General features: G+C 43.8%; 1 protein-coding gene across 3 annotated transcripts in view; it reads right to left on the bottom strand.

The window, feature by feature from the left end:
• Positions 1-20,593, bottom strand: part of efl1 (elongation factor like GTPase 1) — a 133,493-nt gene that overhangs the window by 77,006 nt on the left and 35,894 nt on the right. For all 3 annotated transcript variants that reach the window (XM_075467914.1, XM_075468084.1, XM_075467998.1), the window contains 3 exons: positions 17,347-17,504; positions 11,334-11,488; positions 1,822-1,957 (listed from right to left, as the gene is read on the bottom strand). In XM_075467914.1, the coding sequence (XP_075324029.1) occupies positions 1,822-1,957; positions 11,334-11,488; positions 17,347-17,504 (449 nt within the window). The remainder of the gene's footprint in view (positions 1-1,821; positions 1,958-11,333; positions 11,489-17,346; positions 17,505-20,593) is intronic.

Raw genomic sequence — 20,593 nt, 5'->3', positions numbered from 1 at the left:
TGTGTTGCGTGAATGCGTGAACCAATTATGTCAAATTTTTTAATCACAAAGCCCTGCCCTGTCGAAACAGGAATTCACACGGTTTGAACTTTTATTTAAACTATAAAGCCACTCAAATGTATACATTTCAAACTTTGCTCGGTTGTTCCCTCATCTTTTCAATATGATTTAGTCTACATATTATCATTATTTATAAATGCTTCCTTTTAAATGACAGTCCTTTACCATGAAACCTATATTATATGTTACTCAGAAGTGCTTTGTCCTACACAACTCATATTTTGCATGATATTTACTCATGTTAACATTCTCATAGAATGACTGTTTGGATGGAGCAAATCTCTCCAAGTGCTTCAAGTGCTGTGCCCGGAAAACTGGAGCCCAAAAGCCTCATTGGTGTTGTCGTTGTAGGGTCCTTGGTGTCAAGTTCATGGGGCTTTCCCCATAGTTTTGTGTTTTATCATGTGTTAGTCATATCTTAGATTTTAAGTTCATGTTTAGTTAAGTTTTGCCATAGTTTTTTTCCCTCACTTCCCATGTTCAGGTCATTAGTTTCACTCACGTCACCTGTATTCATTGTCTTCAGCTGCACTCATTTATCAATCACCCTGTTCAGTATTTAGTTTCCAGGTTTCCCCTTTCAGTTGGTGATTTCCTTACCCTTATTTCACCATTTCCCTTGTCTTGCCACGTCACGTCTAAAGCTAAGTGCTTTTTCATGTCATGTCTAGTCATTTGTTTTTTTGTCAGTCTTATTCATGTTTTGTTCCCACAGTCTAGTTTCACCATCCGGCTCAGCCGCGCCTTGTTTTGACTGAGGCGCATAGCGATCAATCGCTACAGACCTCCAAACTCCAAACATGTGGCCTTCAGATACTAGCTCAAGAACAGTGCGTAGAGAGATTCATGGAATGGGTTTCCATGGCCGAGCAGCTTCATCCAAGCCATTCATCACCAAGTGCAATGCAAATCGTCGGATGCAGTGGTGTAAAGCATACCACCACTGGACTCTAGAGCAGTGGAGACGCGTTCTGTGGAGTGACGAATCACACTTCTCCATCTGGCAAACTGATAGACGAGTCTGTGTTTGGCGGTTGCCAGGAGAATGGTACTTGTCTGACTGCAATATGCAAAGTTTGGTGGAGGGGGAATTATGGTGTAGGGTTGTTTTTCAGGAGCTGGTTTTGCCCCCTTAGTTCCAGTGAAAGGAACTCTGAATGCTTCAGTATACCAAGAGATTTTGGACAATGCCATGCTCCCATCTTTGTGGAAACAGTTTGGGGATGGGTCCTTCCTGCTCCAACATGACTGCGCACCAGTGCACAAAGCATAAAGACATTGATAAGCATGACAACATTAGAAGTTCTTTGTGGACTACTGACTCTATGTAACATATACAGTACACAGAGGTGAGTAATAAAAAAATGGAAGTTGAAAACACACATTGTTTATTAATGAGTTTTTAAATGAAAAATAGCTATGTGCAGTTATATATACAGTAATATATGAAGAGAGAATACGTGAGATTCATCCAGATGCACTGTTAGTTTTTGTGCTTTCAGTCAATAGCAGGTGAACTGTGATCTAAAAATAATACTTTCAAAATTGTCAATCCATGTAAGCCTAATCATGTCAAAAACCCAATAATTAACCATCACACACTCCACCTGTCTAAAAGACACAAGGGAAATCTGTATTGGCTTTTCACTAGCTTTGAGACACTTAAAGAGGCTGAGAATGAGTAATAAAAACCCTTCTCAATAATAGCACTGAACAAATGCAAGTAAAACTCTCTAAGTGAAGAGGAAGAAATAGACATACCCAGGACATTTCCTGCAGGGACTTCCTCCAGCTCTTCTAGCTCTCTGCCCATCAGCAGGTAAAGGCTTTCCATAGAACAACAGGACAGATGAGGTACATCAGACACACAGTCCGTTGCACTGCATCCCTCTGGGAGCTAGCACAAATAAGAAAATATATGAGCATAAAGAGAAAAGAGGTTAGAAAAGGATATATACTGGTTTTCCTTTTTTGTTTGATTACTACATTTATGCTCTGTCAATCATAAACAAAAACAAAAAAAAATCTCCATATTGTAATGCATTTCAGGTTCAGTCATTACAAAAGCATCCATAAAATTGTCTCTACATCATGGCTGATTCTTAGAAGGCAATATCATGGCTAACAATCACTTGTACAAGCAAGCGATATCTCAAAAACAAAAATGTTGAGGGGAACCAAACTCAGATAATGGATTTTCTGAGTTTAGGTCTCAGTTTCAGAATTTTTACACCCCTATTTGAAATATTTTTCTTTCCACTCAATACCATGTTTTTCATGCCTTTAGAAAAATGGTAAATTAACAAAAGTTTTTAGGGTATGTCTACATATCTGTCTAAACTTAATTACCACCCTATAGCAGTATTAGAGAGTAATACAGAGGAAGGATGTAAGGGCAAATGATGGACTTCCACTGAGTTTGACAATATAATATCAGACTCCTTCAATACTTTACTCCAGCAACACTTGACTCTCTTGTTGACAGCACTATAGTTTCAATGCGTACAGCACTGGACAATGTTGCCCGTCTGAAAAGGAAGGTAATCAGTCAGAAGAGGCTGGCTCCTTGGTATAATTCACAGCTGCATGCTTTAAAGCAGACTGCAAGAAAGCTGGAGAGACAGTGGCGTTCTTCTAATTTAGAAGAGTCTCAATTAGTCTGGAAAGATAGTTTAATAACGTATAAGAAAGTCCTTCGTAAAGCTAGAACTGCTTATTATTCATCATTGATAGAAGAGAATAAGAACAATCCCAGGTTTCTTTTCAGCACTGTAGCCAGTCTGACTAAGAGTCCGAGCTCTGTTGAGCCAGGTATTCCTTTAATTCTCAGCAGTGATGATTTCATGAGCTTCTTTATCAATAAAATTGTTTCTATTAGAGAGAAGATTGATGGAGTCCTTCCCACTATTATCAGTGATGTATCATCAAGTACAGCAGCTTTAGAGGTATCTTTAGAACCTGATTTGTATTTAGACGGCTTCTGCCCAGTTGATCTCTCTGAACTAACAACAGCAATAGTCTCTTCTAAACCATCAACTTGTGTTTTAGACCCAGAGGTGTTCGCTCATTATAGACCTATATCCAATCTCCCTTTTATGTCTAAAGTTCTTGAAAAAATAGTTGCAGCTCAGCTTTGTGATCATTTACACAGAAATAATCTGTTTGAAGAGTTTCAGTCAGGATTCAGAGTGCATCATAGCACAGAAACAGCACTGGTGAAAGTTACCAATGATCTCCTCTTAGCCTCTGATAGCGGACTTGTGTCTGTGCTTGTCCTGTTGGATCTCAGTGCTGCATTTGATACGGTCGATCACAGTATCTTATTACAGAGACTTGAACATGTTATTGGGATTAAAGGAACTGCATTAGGCTGGTTTAAGTCATATTTATCTGATAGATTTCAGTTTGTTCTTGTAAATGAAATATCTTCCTCACACACCAGAGTAAGTCATGGAGTTCCTCAGGGTTCTGTGCTTGGACCGATTCTTTTCACTTTATACATGCTTCCATTAGGTAACATTATTAGACAGCATGGCATAAATTTCCATTGCTATGCTGATGATACCCAGTTGTACTTATCTATAAAACCAGATGAACCTAATAGGTTGGTCAGACTACAAGCAGACCTGGATGACTCAGAACTGTCTGCTTCTAAATTCAGACAAAACTGAAGTCGTTATCTTTGGACCTGAGCGTTTCAGGGAGAAATTGTCTAGCTATATAGTTACTCTAGATGGTATTTCCTTGGCTTCTAGTTCTACAGTGAGGAACCTTGGAGTTATTTTTGACCAGAATGTATCATTTGACTCGCATATAAAACAGATTTCTAGGACTGCCTTCTTTCATCTTCGTAATATTGTTAAAATCAGGAACATCTTGTCTCAGAGTGATGCAGAAAAACTAGTCCATGCATTTGTTACTTCAAGATTGGACTACTGTAATTCTTTATTTATGGGCTGTCCCAAATATTCTCTGAAAAGCCTTCAGTTGATCCAAAATGCTGCAGCCAGAGTTCTGATGAGAACTAACAGGAGAGATCATATTTCTCCAGTTTTAGCTTCTCTTCATTGGCTCCCTGTTAAATTCAGAATAGAATTTAAGATTCTTCTCCTTACATATAAAGCTCTTAATGACCGAGCTCCATCATATCTTAAAGACCTCATTATAAGATATTTTCCTAACAGAGCACTTCGTTCCCAAACTGCAGGTTTACTTGAGGTTCCCAGAGTTTCTAAAAGTAGAATGGGAGGCAGAGCCTTCAGTTATCAGGCCCCTCTCTTGTGGAATAAGCTGCCAGTAAATGTCCGGGAAGCAGACACCCTTTCCACTTTTAAGACCAGGCTTAAAACTTTCCTTTTTGATAAAGCTTATAGTTAGGGATGGCTCAGGTGATCCTGAAACATCCCATAGTTAAGCTGCTATTCAGAATGAGGAGTTGTCGTCACAGTACAGAGCCCCGCCCCTATCCGCCATGTTGGCAGGATGCTAGCGTGAAAACGCCATTCTCTCCATTCGTTTACAGTGTACGCGTGTGTTTTTAAATCAGTAAGTTTAAACAGTGTGGAATTGCAAGAACATGCCTGGAAATCACTGCTGTGTGAAGAACTGTTCCAGTACCTCACATGATACGTTTGGGAAACATAGGAACAACGAAATACATTTTTTTCGGTTTCCTAAATGGATGCAGCATCATGGAGAGCAGGCGTCTGACCTGACGAGGAGACGCCGGATTGCTTGGCTGGCTGCAATGAGAAGAAAGGACCTTACTTTCGATTGCACCCCTCCGTCGATGAGAGTGTGTTCTCTGCATTTTCACTTGGGTACGTTCTCTAAAAATGTCTTTATGTTGTTGTCTCTTAAAGCTACGAAGTTACCTTATGTTGTTGCAAACCCTGAAGTGCACCTGACGTTGCTGCCTAGCTAGCTAACTAGCGAACTGTTGCCTCTTCGAAAATGCTCAATTTGCAAACTGTTGCCTCTTCGAAAATTAATGTTAACTACCCCCTAATGTGGCTGTGTTAATGTGTACCCCCTCAGCCCTTTTGTCATACCATGAGCAGCGTTACCCTCTCAGGCTTTATCTTTATTTTGCATGTGTTCTGTGATGGGTTTGCCATTGATTGCATAGATTTTTTTCATAAACTATTTATTCTGTTGTAGGTAAGCCATCATAAGAGATGTTGGAGAACCACGCTGACTGGACAAATTCAGATTTTTACATTCAACTGTACCTGTGCACATGCTGCTCAAATGTGAGGGTGAAAACTTAATGCCTTTAGATAAGATTGTCACTGTTTGCTGTGCCTTAACGAACATGTGGAAAAGTGTTGTTTGAGTTCATTCTTCATTGTTCATTACTTTTTAATTTGTTTGAAATAAATGCTTGAAACAACTTTATATGGCTTAACAATGTTTATTAACAGAACAGGAAAAAAGAATAAGGGCGCAAGGTGCAGAATGCAATATACCTCTAGGAAAAGTTAACAGTGCAAAAGAACATGTGTGCATTCAAAGTATAAAAATTTCCAGCATGTAAACATTGACAACATGCAATAATAATAAAATAATACTGTTACTAGTGCAAAAGAACAAAAAAACACTATTCAGCACAAGAAGAGCAAAACCATGGCGTGTCAGCGGAGGGTCTGTCCACAAGCCCCACACAACTGAAGTGATACCACTGGACTGGGTAAGTGGAGGCTCACAGAGTCTCCGTGAATGCAGGACCTGTAAAATAAATAAAGTTAAATAAACTAAACAGTAAAAAGCATTTATTTCAAGTTACAGTCTACACTTTAGACACATTTATAATGGCTGTAATCTAACCAGGACATGTACACCTTGCATTCAAAATGTTAAAGGCTTAAATCTAACCAGGAATGTACGCCTTGCAATCACACATAAGTACCCTAGCCAACCCAGAATTGGTTTGTTCACTTTGCAGCCCCAACACCCAACAGCTACAGTATGTGTCGTTGGGCTAAAATCAAATGACAACTAAATACCTAAACATAAGCTTTAGCATACATCAAAACATTGGAAACGTTTGTGTACATTGAACATCTCGTTAATCTAGTGTTTACGAAACAAGTCGCAGTTAATTACGTTGTCATTTTGGTCAAGAAGTGTCTACATGCAATGTAATTACAACACACTAAAACGCATGACAAGAACCTTACCTTTGCCATTACAACGCTGTTATCATCACCAGAGCCACCTGGAGGCTTGTAGATGGCCAAGTCCTGCACCCAGCCACAGCAGAAAGTCTCGTACGATTCTAAAGATTTGTGACTTTTAAACTCCTGCATAGTGTAGTAACTTACACCAAAGACAAGATAATTTACTATGTCCAAATATGTGCACGGAGGTAACTGGTCCAGGTCTCTGTGCCATTCTGCTGCAGGGAGCTCGTAAGGATCAATATTTTGGATGCTCGAGAGCTTCTCCAAATACCGCTGCTTTGCGCTTGTAATATGCTTGTCCCTGTAAGGTTCCTTTTCTTTCGCCTTATCTTTCTGTATTGCTTTGCTTTCTTTCTTTTTTTTATTATATTCGTCTCTGTCCTGCCGAAATGATAAATGCGGGAAGATATCAGGAATATATAGGCGCGCCTCCGTTAAGTTCTGATGGCGTTGCCCCTGGCAACCAATAGCGTCTCCTGCCAACATGGCCGACCGGAGTCACGTGACTCCTCATTCTCAATAGGCCTAGACTGCTGGGGGGCCTCATCTGTCACACCTTTCCTCACTTTACTCTCTTTATGTATATGTGACATTATTGTGGTCATTAACTCGTGTTTGGTTTGTTACAAACGGCAGAGATTTAGTTATGATACAGGATGTTGTCACACATTAAAAACATCTGTTTTTTTTGCTGAAAGACTTTGTATTATGTTCTTTAACAAAGATATATGGTAGGCTATGGCATATTGATAAATGTATAAATTAATTAATTTTATATTTTAAATAAAGAAACAAGTTCTCTCTCGTTCTCTCTCTCTCGTTCTCTCTCTCTCTCTCTCTCTCTCTCTCTCTCTCTCTCTCTCTCTCTCTCACTGGGAAACCTTCAAAATATGAAGAAGAAAAAAAAAACAGCAGGAGCCAATGAAAGAGAGTACCAGTTTCCGCTGTAATAGCGTTACACGTAAGTAACATTAGTTACGATGACATAATATTATTGTAAAATAACCAAAATTATTGTTCAATCTTACTTATGAAAGGTAATCCCATGCGATCTGGTATCACTACTGCGCCGGTTATTGCAACCGTAAACTGTACAAAAGACGGGCGTAGTTGCCTACTCTCCATAGACTCCAATTGACTCAGGTGCTAGCCTAGAGTGAGGGGACCCACCCAATATGGCGGCGACGCTGGATTACGTTCCAGCACGCCATTAGGCGTCTACGTATATTATGTCTATGGTGTTACATTCGGAATTCAGTTTGCGCGATGGTGTAGAGCCAAGGGGCACTGGCACTTAAAAGCACTAAATGGGTAAGTTCCAATAAATGGTCTTAGTTTTGGAGCCAAGTGTTGAAGTTGGAATAAATACCTGTATGTTTTTTTGAGAAATAAGAGACAATTGCTTGATCATTTTATAGCCGCATCATTTCCGTTGAGCATTATTTGAATTGGTTATCCAATAGGGGTTGTCCCCCCCATGAGCTGTCACCTTACAGTGGTGGGGGGATTTGTGTGCCCCAATGAGTCTGGGAGCTATGTTGCCCGGGGCTTTAAGCCCCTGGTAGGGTCACCAAAGGCAAACAGATCCTAGATAAGGGACCAGACAAAGAAGAGCTCATAAAACCCCCCATGATGATGAATACTATTGGACAACATTTTCCTTTCCGGACGTGGATCACTGGGGCCTCCCCCTGGAGCCAGGCCCAGGGGGTGGGGCCCGGCGGCGAGCGCCTGGTGGCCGGGTCTGTGCCCAAGGGGCTCGGTCGGGCACAGCCCGAAGATATGATGTGGGTCCCCCTTCCGACGGGCTCACCACCTGTGGGAGGGGCCAAGGGGGTCGGGTGCATTGTGAGCTGGGTGGCAGCCGAAGGCGGAGACCTTGGCGGTCTGATCCTCGGCTACTGAAGCTGGCTCTTGGGACGTGGAACGTCACCTCTCTGTTGGGGAAGGAGCCTGAGCTGGTGCGCGAGGCTGAGCGGTTCCGGCTAGATATAGTCGGACTCACCTCGACGCATGGCTTGGGCTCTGGAACCAGTCTCCTTGACTCTCTTCCACTCTGGAGTTGCCCGTGGTGAGAGGCGCAGAGCAGGTGTGGGCATACTTATTGCCCCCCCGGCTGTGCGCCCGTACATTGGGGTTTACCCCGGTGGACGAGAGGCTAGCCTCCCTCTGGCTTAGGGTGGGGGGGACGAGTCCTGACTGTTGTTTGTGCTTATGCAACGAACAGCAGTTCAGAGTACCCACACTTTTTGGAGTCCCTGGAGGAGGCACTGGAGAGTGCTCCTCCAGGGGACTCCCTCGTCCTGCTGGGGGACTTCAATGCTCACATGGGCAATGACAGTGAGACCAGGAACGCCCCCCCCCCCGATCTGAATCAGAGAGGTGTTTTGTTATTGGACTTCTGTGCTCGTTACGGACTGTCCATAACAAACACCATGTTCAGGCATAAGGGTGTCCATATGTGCACTTGGCACCAGGACACCCTAGGCCACAGCTCGATGATCGACTTTGTGGTTGTATCGTCGAACTTGCGGCCGTATGTCCTGGACACTCGGGTGAAGAGAGGGGCGGAGCTGTCAACTGATCACCACCTGTTGGCGAGTTGGCTCTGCTGGTGGGGGAGGAAGCCAGTCAGACCTGGCAGGCCCAAACATATTGTGAGGGTCTGCTGGGAACGTCTGGCGGAATCCCCTGTCAGAAGGAGTTTCAACTCCCACCTCCGCCAGAGCTTCAACCATGTCCCAGGGGAGGAGGCGGACATTGAGCCCGAATGGGCCATGTTCCGTGCCTCCATTGTTAAGGCGGCCGACCGGAGCTGTGGCCGTAAGGTGGTCGGTGCCTGTCATGGCGGCAATCCCCGAACCCGCTGGTGGACACCAGTGGTGAGGGAAGCCATCAAGCTGAAGAAGGAGTGCTATCGGGCCTTTTTGGCCAGTGGGACTCTGGAAGCAGCTGATGGGTACCGACAGGCCAAGCGGAATGCAGCCTCGGCGGTTGCTGAGGCAAAAACTCGGGCTTGGGAGGAGTTCGGGGAGGCCATGGAGAATGATTTCCGGACGGCCTCGAAGAGTTTCTGGTCCACCATCCGGCGGCTCAGGGGGGGGAAGCGGTGCACCGCCAATACCGTGTATGGTGAGGGCGCGGCTCTGCTGACCTCATCTAGGAACGTCGTGAGTCGGTGGGTGGAATACTTCGAGAGCCTCCTCAATCCTACCGACACGCCTTCCGATGAGGAAGCAGAGTTGGGGAGCTCGGACGTGGGGCCTCCCATTTCTGGGGCTGAGGTTGCCGTTGTAGTAAAAAAACTTCTCGGTGGCAAGGCCCCGGGGTGGATGAGCTCCGTCCCGAGTTCCTCAAGGCTCTGGATGTGGTAGGGCTGTCTTGGTTGACACGCCTCTGCAGCATCACGTGGACATCGGGGGCAGTGCCTCTGGACTGGCAGATCGAGGTGGTGGTCCCCCTCTTTTAAAAGGGGGACAGGAGGGTGTGTTCCAACTACAGGGGGATCACACTCCTCAGCCTCCCTGGTAAGGTCTATTCAGGGGTACTGGAGAGGAGGATCTGCCGGATAATCAAATCTCGGATTTAGGAGGTGCAGTGTGGTTTTCGTCCTGGCCGTGGAACAGTAGACCAGCTCTATACCCTCGGCAGGATCCTGGAGGGTGCATGGGAGTTCGCCCAACTCCTACATGTGTTATGTGGATTTGGAGAAGGCGTTCGACCGTGTCCCTCGGGGACTCTTGTGGGGGGTGCTCCGGGAGTATGGAGTGCCGGACCCCTTGACATGGGCTGTTCGGTCTCTGTATGACCGGTGGCTGAGTTTGGTCCGTATTGCCGGCAGTAAGTCGGACGTTAAGTCTAGGCGCAGCGGTTGAGGGGGTCCGTTTTGGCGACCTCAGAATCGGGTCTCTGCTCTTTGCGGATGATGTGGTTCTGTTAGCGCCGTTGGGCCGTGACCTTCAGCTTTCACTGGAGCTGTTCGCAGCCGAGTGTGAAGCGGCTTGGATGAGAATCAGCACCTCCAAATCCGAGACCATGGTCATACCTCATTCCTGACCCCTCTTACGAGGAACCAGGATTTCCCCCCAGGTCTCCTTCCCAATATTTTTGACATGTGGCATGGCAATGGGGCGCGTGTGATTGGAGACCTATACGACAATAGGATATTAATGACTTTCCAACAACTGCAGTCCAAATTCAGTATCCCCCAAAAAAAACATAATTTTGGCTTTCTCCAGGTCAGGCACTTTGTTGGATCCAAGACCTTACTCTCTCTTGACCCAGTCATGCACAGTGATGTTGAGATGTTCCTTATTTCTCAAAAAGGCCTCACCCGTTTTATCTCTTCCTTCTATGCACTGCTATACTCTCTTAGTTCAGGTGATATCACAAACATTGCACAGAAGTGTGAGAGAGATCTTGACACAGAGTATATTGAGGATGACTGGCAATAGGTCATTAAAGTATTTAAATCCACCTTTACATGTAATAGACAGAGAGACACAGCGACACAGAAAGATACACCTAACCCCTTACATACTAAATAAGATGGACGGTCAGGTTTCCTCCCCCATGAAATAGTGCAGTTGTGAAGGGTAATGAGAGGTCCTTTAATGAAATGTGGGCTCTTCTACTCAACCATCTACCTGACAAATTGACTCAGCTCGTGATGAGGGGCCAGTCTCCCTTACAATGGCCACGCCGACCTGATATAAATCCGTAAGTGTCTTTTCTTGCAGTGTGGCACTTACATAATACCATATTTAATTATTTTAAGTCTGCTTGATGTATCACTGTTTACTCTGTAGGATACTGATGTGGCTGGGACTACATTAATGGGAGATGTGTATGTATACAGAGCAATATGAGGAGGGTGTTTGTTTGCACTGTGGGGGCAGATGGGGAGTAGTTAACTGGAAGATTTGCCTGCTTAGGATAGATGGATGGCAATATTTTATTTTATTTCATCTATCTTTGTTACTGACATGATGTCAAAATGTATATTTTTTATTTCTGTTGAAAACCAATAAAAATCTGTTAAAAACAAAAACAAATCTATGCATATGACAAAGAAGAAGTGTGTTGATTTACCAAGCTCAGACCCTGGGCGGGGTCATACTTTGGTCCAAGTACAAATATTCTTTGACCTTTCTTGACTATCCCACTGTAGACCCGGGCAAATGCTATGAAGGTCTCCTCGTCCTGCAGTGGTTTTGAGTCTTTTAGTGTCAGACTCTCCATATTAGCTGACAAGGGAGAGAAAAGATACACAAATGACTCAATCTTAGTGTTCTGTCTGAGCCAATTTATCTGCCATATAACCATATATAAACACCTTGCCCAGATTATTCACCCAGTTACTGATTAGAATTTCCCTCTGGACCACAATTTCCCTTGGGATGAATAAAGTATCTACCTACCTACCAATCTATCGATAAGAAATTAAAATGGTCTTGCATGACAACACTTTTGACAGCCTTATAACTTGCTCGAGAATATCAAATCTTTTTTTAATAGAATAGAAAAATACTTTATTCATCCCCCAGTGGGGGAAATTCAAATTAGTCAAGTAGCTCAAAATTATAAATATTTACAATGATTGTACATAATAAATAAATACATTTGAGAAAAATATGTCAGCAGTCACTGTTAAAAAGCCTTATGGCTGTGGGGACAAAGGACCTCCTGAACCTCTCAGTCCTGCAGCGCAGTGAGATGAGTCTCTCACTGCAACTGCTCCTCTGCTCCGTCCTGCCAGGATGCTGTGGAGAGGATGTTTATTGTTCGCCAAAACAGAATCTAATTTCCTCCTCATCTGTTGCTCCACCAAAGCATTGAGAGGGTCCAGCCTTCTGCCTACAACAGAACCAGCCTTTTTCACCAGTTTGTCCAGTTTTTGTCTGTAGTGCAACTCCCCCAGCAGACAACACCATAGAACAGTGCACTCTCATTGACAGTGTGATAAAAAAGCACATCATGTCACTGCAGACATTGAAGCCATCTCAGGAAGAAGAGACGGCTCTGGCCCCTCCTGTACACTGCTTCCATGCTGGCAGACTGCTCCACCCCGAGGTATTTGCAGCTCTGAACAGTCTCTATCTCCCCTCCATCAATAAAGACTGACTGGCATGGAGTTTTAGATCTTCTGAAGTCCACCACCAGCTCTTTGGTCTTGGTAGTGTTCAGGAGCAGACAGTTCTTTTTGGTCCAGCCATTGAAAGACTCAGTCAGATAGTCTATTATCCACGATGTCAGGGAGGGGGCCACACCCATACTTAGAATTTTCTAAGACCTCTCCAAGGTCTTCATGATATGAGATGTCAAAGCCACTAGTCTGTAGTCATTCAGCTCCACCGGTTGCCCTAATTTGGGCACTGGTATGAGACAAGAAGTTTTCCACAGCACCGGGACTTTTTCCATCTGAAGGCTCAAATTGAAGAGCCTCTGAAGAGGGACTGCTAGTTGACCAGCACAGTCCCTCAGAAGCCTTGGACAGACTCCATCTGGGCCTGAAGCCCTCCCTGACTTAAGTCTCCTGAGCTCAGCTCCAACCTCCTCTATAGTTAGATACAGAGGTTGTAGCGGAGGGATGGCGACAGGAGTGATGTTGCTATCAACCATAGAGATGGGGGTGGGGGTGCAGCTGGACAGAGGAGGGCTAGTGGTGGGAGTTGCTGCAGAGGTGGAGGTGCAGCTGGACTGAGGAGGCCAGGCGGTGGGAGCAGCCACAGATGTGGAGATGCAGCTGTGCTCAGAATGCCTGGAGGTAGAAGCTACCGCAGAGGTGGATGTGCAGCTGGGCTTAGGAGGCCTGGCAGTGGAAGCTGCCGCAGAGGTGGATGTGCGGTTGGGTTCAGTAGGCCTGGCAGTGGAAGCTGCCGCAGAGGTGGAGGTGCAGCTGGGCTCAGGATGCCTGGTGGTGGAAGCTGTCGCACAGGTGGAGGTGTAGCTTGGCTTATGAGATCTGGCGGTGGAAGCTGCTGTAGAGGTGGAGGTACAGCTGGACAGAAGAAGCCTGTTGGTGACAGTTGCTGCAGAGGTGGAGGTGCAGTCAGGCGGAGGAGGAGGCTTGGCGATGCGGGTTGCCGTTGAGGTGGAAGTACAGACTCAGACGCAGACTCACGGCAAGCAGTTCAATGTCTGAGCTCTACACACGCTCCTTCACAGTAACATGTCGTCAGACGTCCACAGTTATGTTTGAGTCCGGGATGTCCTCGTGGAGCCATGTTTCAGTGAAACACATCACGCTGCTCTCGCGAAACACCCGCTGAGTCTTCACCAGACCCGCCAGCCCGTCCATCTTGTTAGCGAGCGACCTTACGTTCCCTATGGTGAAGGAAGGGATATAAGGTTTATATCGCTGCTTCTTCTCCTTTTCGTCCAGCCTTACATCCCCTGTACTTCCTGCTCAGCTCACTGGGGATTTCAGGCCTCTACCGTATCAGCGCAGATGGTTGTAGTGACACCAGCTGATCCCGAATGTGAACAATAGCCGCACCACAGTGTTGCGCCCGGACAGAGATGCGGTGTGGAAAAATTGACCAGAGAATGAGAACAACGTACAAAAAACATGTTCACAAATAGTTGGCTAAGGTTAGCTCAGCCACTTACTGGAAAAAACAATGGGCCTCATGCAAGAACATTTTCGTATTTTTAATTCTAAATTTCTCTCACTTTTTTCGTAAGAAGGTCTCGTACGAACACGCCACGTCAGATTCAACAAGCGCTCTTAACTTCGGAAAAAGTGTGTAAACGACCTGCGTAAATGATGAATCCCAATCGTGCGTATCCAAGTTCACGTGCACGAGGATAGTAGATTTGCATACTCCACGCCCTAAATTATACCATATAAGGAGCTGTGCTTCCTCGCTCCTGTGCCAGGAAGTGTTGAGTGATGAAAATGGCATCAAGGCGCAAAAAGAACAACTTTAGGGGCTCTGAGATTGAAGTTCTGCTTTCAGAGATCCAAAAAGGAAACTGTCATTTTTAGCAGTGTCAGCAGTGGAATTACGGGACCTGCTAAAGCGAAGAAATGGGAAGCAATTATGAGTGCTGTTAAGGTTGTAGGAGACCCTCGTTCATGGCAATATTGCGCCATGAACGAGGTATCGAGACACACCCACCTGGCCTTCAGCTCAGTGCGCTCCACGACAGCACGGGTGCTTTGATGCGTATATGTGTGCATTGCTCCAATTATGATTGGCAGTCCAGCCACGGGATGAAAGTCCCTCTTAATTTGTACTTGTTGGACAGCGGTGTATGGGAATTTGATGTACCGTGGGTGATAAACTGATGAGAGTTTTGATGACCAAGGGGAGCGCACGACTCACAGAGGACTGGGACACCCCCGATCTGTCTCCAATCTCCCTCTGAAAGGTTCCAGTGGCAAAAAATCCAAAGATGGTGAGGACCTGGGCGTGTGGTGGAATTGGGTTTGATCTGCGTGTTTTTCTCTGGAGTTGTGGCTCTAGCAAGCTGCATATTTGCAGTAGCACAGTCCTTGGGAATCTTAATCGCGATGTCAGCCATTCGTCTGTCTCCACACGTTCCCTTCAAGAGCCTGACGCACTAAGGCATCCAAAAGTAGCAAGACAGCCGCTGGTTACGCTTCCCATTGACCTCGTTATATACAGATTCAAATGAACCTTCAATTAGTGCACAATTTAAGTCAAACAGAATAATGTCAGCATAATTATGGGGTATAATGTATACTTATTTATGTTTTCTTCAAAGTAATTAAATATACAATCCATTAGTCAAGCAAACTTGATTGGAATAACAGCAGACTATTTTACGAAACTCCTACGACAGGTCTGGATCACTCGTAAATTCTGTTCGTACCTGAAAGAAAACGTAAAATACGAAAAGATTGGTGAATGCGCAAATTCTCTTAAATCACTTGTACGGACGATTTAAGAACAAATCTGTGCGTACGAACGGTTCTTGCATGAGGCCCAATAATAGTAAACAATAAATAAGAAAAAAAACAGCTAAAGTGTGGAAAGAGAGAGAGCAACTGTTGCTGGCTGCCGCTCGACTCGCACACCAATAGTGCGCTCCACAACAGCACGGGAGTTTTGATGCGTATATGTGTGCAGTCTATTGTTCCGATTATGTTTGGCAGTCCAGCCATAGCATGAAAGTCCCTCTTAATTTGTACATGTTCGACAGCGTGTATGGGAATTTGATGTACCATGGGTTCAATAAGTGCATAATTTAAGTTAAACAGAATAATGTCAGCATAATTATGGGGTATAATGTATATATTTATTTACGATTGCTTAAAAGTAATTAAATAGCCTATAAAATCCATTAGTCAAGCAAACTTGATTCCAATAACAGCGGACTATTTTACAAAACTCCTACGGATCACTCGTAAATTATGTTCGTACCTGAAAGAAAACTTGAAATACGAAAAAAATTGGTGAATGTGCCAATTCTCTTAAATCACTCGTACGCAAGACTTAAGAACAAATCTGCTCGTACGCATGGTTGTTGCATGAGGCCCAGTGTCCCTATGGAAGTTATTGTAGTCTGTAATGGTGCTGACCCTCCTGTCCATTTCTTCTTCCTCCAGCAGTACAGCCCAGTCTGTGACATCAAAGCAGTCTCTCAATGCATCACTCGCCTCTGGTGACCACTTCCTGAAAGATCTGGTAGTAACAGGAAGTCTTTGTACACAAAGTCTGTATGTTGGCTGTAGATAGACCATGCTGTGATCAGATCTATCCAGTGGTGGAAGAGACATTGCCCTGTAAGACTCCTTCATGTTAGCGTAGAACAGATCTAATATCCTTTCTCCACGTGTTGGACAGTCCACAAAGCCAGTCAGGCAGGAGGATAGAGAGACGTGGTTGAAATCCCCTGTGATTGCAATGAATGCCTCAGGATGCTGGGTCTGTACCCCAGCAATGGCGTCAAGGATGACATCGCACGCCGTTGTAAGTGCCGCCCTCGATGGAACTCTCTGGGTGCATAGAACGCATGGAAACCTATTGACAGCAGTTCAATGTCTGGACAACAAACCCTCTCCTTAACGGTCACATTGTGGGGGTTTACCCATCTCTGATTAAAAAACAGGATAATATCCCCATCTTTCCGCTCATACTCAGGTCTCGATCCGCTCGTAGAGCTGTCAAGCTGCTAGTATGTCCATTCTAGGCTTGTTCGGTATACTGGTACTAAACTGTTACCGGGGTAAAATAGCCTATAAATAAATAGCCTATATATATTATTTTATTTTATATTTGATCTATTTTAAAATTGTGCTGTCTGTGCATTAAAAAAGCCTGCCTTTGTGGTATTTTATTTTATTTACTGATGCATAGTTATAGTTCTAAGATTTTATATTAAAATAAAGTCAATAATGAAATTTTTTGTGTTCTCTTTTTATTTGGAAAAGTATATAAAAGTATCGAAATACATGTTGGTATCGTGACAAGACTAGTCCTTACACAAGTCTGGTGTGTTGTCGTTCAGCAAGGACTCAGACAGATGGATCAAAATGCTCTCCTTATACAGCCATTGGTCCCTCACAAGCTCCTCTCGCTCATCTCACTTGTTTGGCGAGTTAGCGTTTCCCATAATCACAGAGGGCAGAAAAGGGTTGTACCTCCACCTCATGTTGTGCTCTTTTTGCCTATAGTTTTGCTCCAACTCTGCATCCACTGTACAGCTTTCTTAGCTCGGTCGGAATTGGATGTTTAATTCCGCGTCCAATCCTTGACAGTGCTAACAGTTCCTCTCTTGTGTACACTTCTCTATTGGTAGCAGTGCACATTGTCAAAAAATAAAAATAAAACGAAATGTAAATAAAAAGCATATCACTAAAAATGTTTAGATTAAAACTAGATTACATAAAATTATATAAACAGCGAACAAAATTCAGAGCAACACAGACTTTCTGCCAATAAGGCCGGCACACAGCAACCAAGTATTATGGCAGCATGAGAAGAAAATTCGAGTAGTGTTTGGTTTGAGTGAGAGTTGTAAAGTTTAGTTGATTGACTAATAGTGACTTTATTCACCGTATTAACAATTATTGTAAGCATAGTTGAGTTCAGAGCTATAAATAATAAGTTTGTCAGTCAAAGATGAGTCTTACCAGTGCTGAGTCCAGGAGACTGGCCTTCCAGTTTAATACTGTCAATATGGGTGTCTTCTTTGTGGTTTCCTGCTACTGTCTTATCAGCAACCATCCTGTCCGCATGTCTTTGCCTAGCCAGCTCCCTGCGCTGAGCAATCTCATCCTGGCTCAATGGCCTTTACACAGACAAGTCAAAAAAGAACACAAGAATCCCATCAGACATGAGTGATACTAGTAGTATTAGTAATAGTAGTAATAGTAGCAGAAAGTACTGCTTCGAACAAGTGACATACTGATAAATGCTTTGAAAAGTCTAGGACCTAAATTTCTTTACTCCAATTTAACCAAGCCTGATCTTATATATAATTGTATCTGAATATAACAGGCCACAAAACAACAGCAATATATTGAACAATGAACATTTGAGACTTTTTTCAGCAAGCAGATCATTCTGAAACCCTCTATGACCAGAAATTATTTCTAAAACAATAGCTTGGTTTCTAAAACATTTTTTCAGGAATAGATTTCAAATTCCTATGATAAGAGATTTTAGGGTCATACAGGATCAGTAAAAGCAAAACACAGAATAGAGTACTTTGCAAATTCCCAAAGGGCAATTACAGTAGAGTTGAGACTGACAGACTGACGTTTACCCTGGGGATATTTTCTTTTGGGAACTAATAAAGTATTGCATTTTCCGGTCGCATTTTTTTGCATAGTTTGGCTGGTCCTGCGACTTATGTATCGAAATATATTCAATTTGACACGCGGGAAAAAGGCAAGCCTGGCGACCAAGATGGCAGCTTAGGAGAAGCGGGCCGAGCCAGCTCAGCTAATTTCCCCGTTATTTCATAAATACAAATTGCAAAAGTATTTATACCACTAGCGAATCAGCAACTACAAAGAAATATGTCGGTAAAAAGCCACTATTTTACCCGTAACCCCTCTCAAAGCGTAGCAAGAACAACCGGGAGACTGCGGATGCAGCTAAGATGGCGGAATCTTTTCCACAAGACACCGCAACCGTGATGACTGAACTGCAGGGTATCAAGAAATATCCACGAGAACCTGGTAGCGGACATCTCGGGAGTGAAAAGAGGAGTTGAGACAGTGAATGAGTCAGTGAAAAGTGTGGGCTGCAGAATTACCGAGGCTCAATCCAGAATATCCAAACTGGAGGACGAACAAGAAAAAAGGGCCCCGGTGGTGATTGACCTCGCGAGACAGAACCACATACTGAAGGAGAAAATAACGGCGCTGGAAGGCTTCTCCCGGCGCCAAAACATACATATTGCGGGCGTAAAAGAAGGAATGGAAGGTCGCGACTGGGATGGCTTTATGGAAACTTTACTATCAGATGCTCTGGATATTGATGTCGACGACTGGTATGAAGTTGACAGGATCCACCGGGTCGGCCCCAGACCAGGAGACAATGCCAGGCCAAGACACATCATTGTCCGGTTTCTACGGGACAAAGCCAAGGCTGCCGTGTTAACGGCGGCGAGAAAGAAGAAACAAATCACCTGGAACGATAGGAGGATTTTCTTCTTCCAAGACTATGCACAGGAGATACAAGAGAAACGCAAAAAATACGAGGTGGTGAGACAAATTCTCCGTAAGCGTAATATGCCCTGCGATACCCAGCAAAAATGACTTTTTCACTGGACAACCGGTGGTACGAGTTCACGAGTGCGGCAGACACCAAAGCATTTCTCAGACAACGGGGGCCAGCGGAGAAGAGTGTGACACCGACAATACATGAAAATATCATATGGAGAAAACGCTACAATGTGGCCGAAGATAAACTGAAAAGTTTGATCTGAACATGAGCGGTCATCAGGCCTGCATGGATGAACAGAGTCATTGTGATAAAAATGAATCCCATGGATACTGGCATAAGCAAAAGTGCTGGATTGAGCAGGGAGCAACTGCCAATGCGGATGAAAACTTTATTTTCTGGATTTATTCTGTTAATGTGAGAAGTGATATTATTTTTTGGACTGACGTTGATTTCCAGGGTATACAAGTTAACAGGGATCCTATTTGCTGGACTAATGTGGACATTCGGGCAGTTAACCGGAGCAGAGAATTTTCTTTCTTTTCTTTTACCCCGGACCGAGGACAATACTATATCTTCGAGCTCTCAACGGGATCGGGGTTATCTCCGGGTGGATGACTGGTAATATTTTGGTAATATATAATTTGTTTCTTTTCTTATTATAATGGTGCGCGCATATGGGTTTGTGTGTGCGCATATACTCTCTTTTTCGTTGTCTTAGCTCCTTGTCTCTCACACAACTATTACCGGATAATACGCCTTTAAGTTCAAGCTCTCTTACAGCCACTTTGCAAATTTATTGTGGATGATGTGGTGGTTTAGTCAAGCTTTAATAACGGACCTATAATGTATTGCAATGGAAGTGATGTAAAAACTCAGGGGGAATGGAGAGTCGGCTGGCCTTGAAGGCATAGCCAAGGGGACCTAACGGAAGGTTTGATCTTGGAAAGTAACATGTTCGTAGCCTGCTGTTGTAGTGTGTTTCTAAGTTCGTATGTGTTTGTTTGGTGTTTAACCCTAGGTATCTCATACAGATATAGCTTCAATACGTCTAATCCTGTATTTCCGAAAAATTATAATATTAGAGGAGGGGCAGCCATGACAGTGGGATATTTTATTTGGATGGTAGAGCAATATGGCGCTGTTTAAAATTGTAACTTTGAATAAATCAGGGTGCAATAATGTGGCTAATTCAATTGTACGGGGTGTACAGGCAGGGGAGGAGGAACACAAGCTTTTTCTATATGCTGATGATGTTTTATTGATATCCAGTAACCCCGAATCCTCAGTCCCAGAAATTTGCTCAGTTATAAATTTGTTTTCAGAGATATCTGGTTATACTGTTAACTGGTCAAAATCAGAAGCCATGCCGTTATCAAAATCATGCCCCCCAGATATCAGAAGGAACTGGAAATTCAGATGGATGCCAGAAGGATTAACATATCTGGGCATCAAATTAATACCAGGTCTGAAAAAAAATTATGGAAGCCAACATATCTCCAGTCATTCAGAAAACCCAAACTCTAATAAATATGATTACAATGAATTGAATTCCAATTGGCTTGAATTGGACTTTATTATTTAAGTGCCTTGAGATGACATTTGTTGTATTTGGCGCTATATAAATAAAAATTAATTGAATTGAAAATTGGGACAAGTTGAATATTTCCATGATAGGCAGACTCAATTTAGTTAAAATGATTTTAA

Source organism: Odontesthes bonariensis, chromosome 1 (assembly GCF_027942865.1).
Source record: "Odontesthes bonariensis isolate fOdoBon6 chromosome 1, fOdoBon6.hap1, whole genome shotgun sequence".
Taxonomy (NCBI): Eukaryota; Metazoa; Chordata; class Actinopteri; order Atheriniformes; family Atherinopsidae; genus Odontesthes; species Odontesthes bonariensis.
Note: the sequence above shows the minus strand (reverse complement) of the source record. Positions and strands in the feature narration are given on the sequence as shown.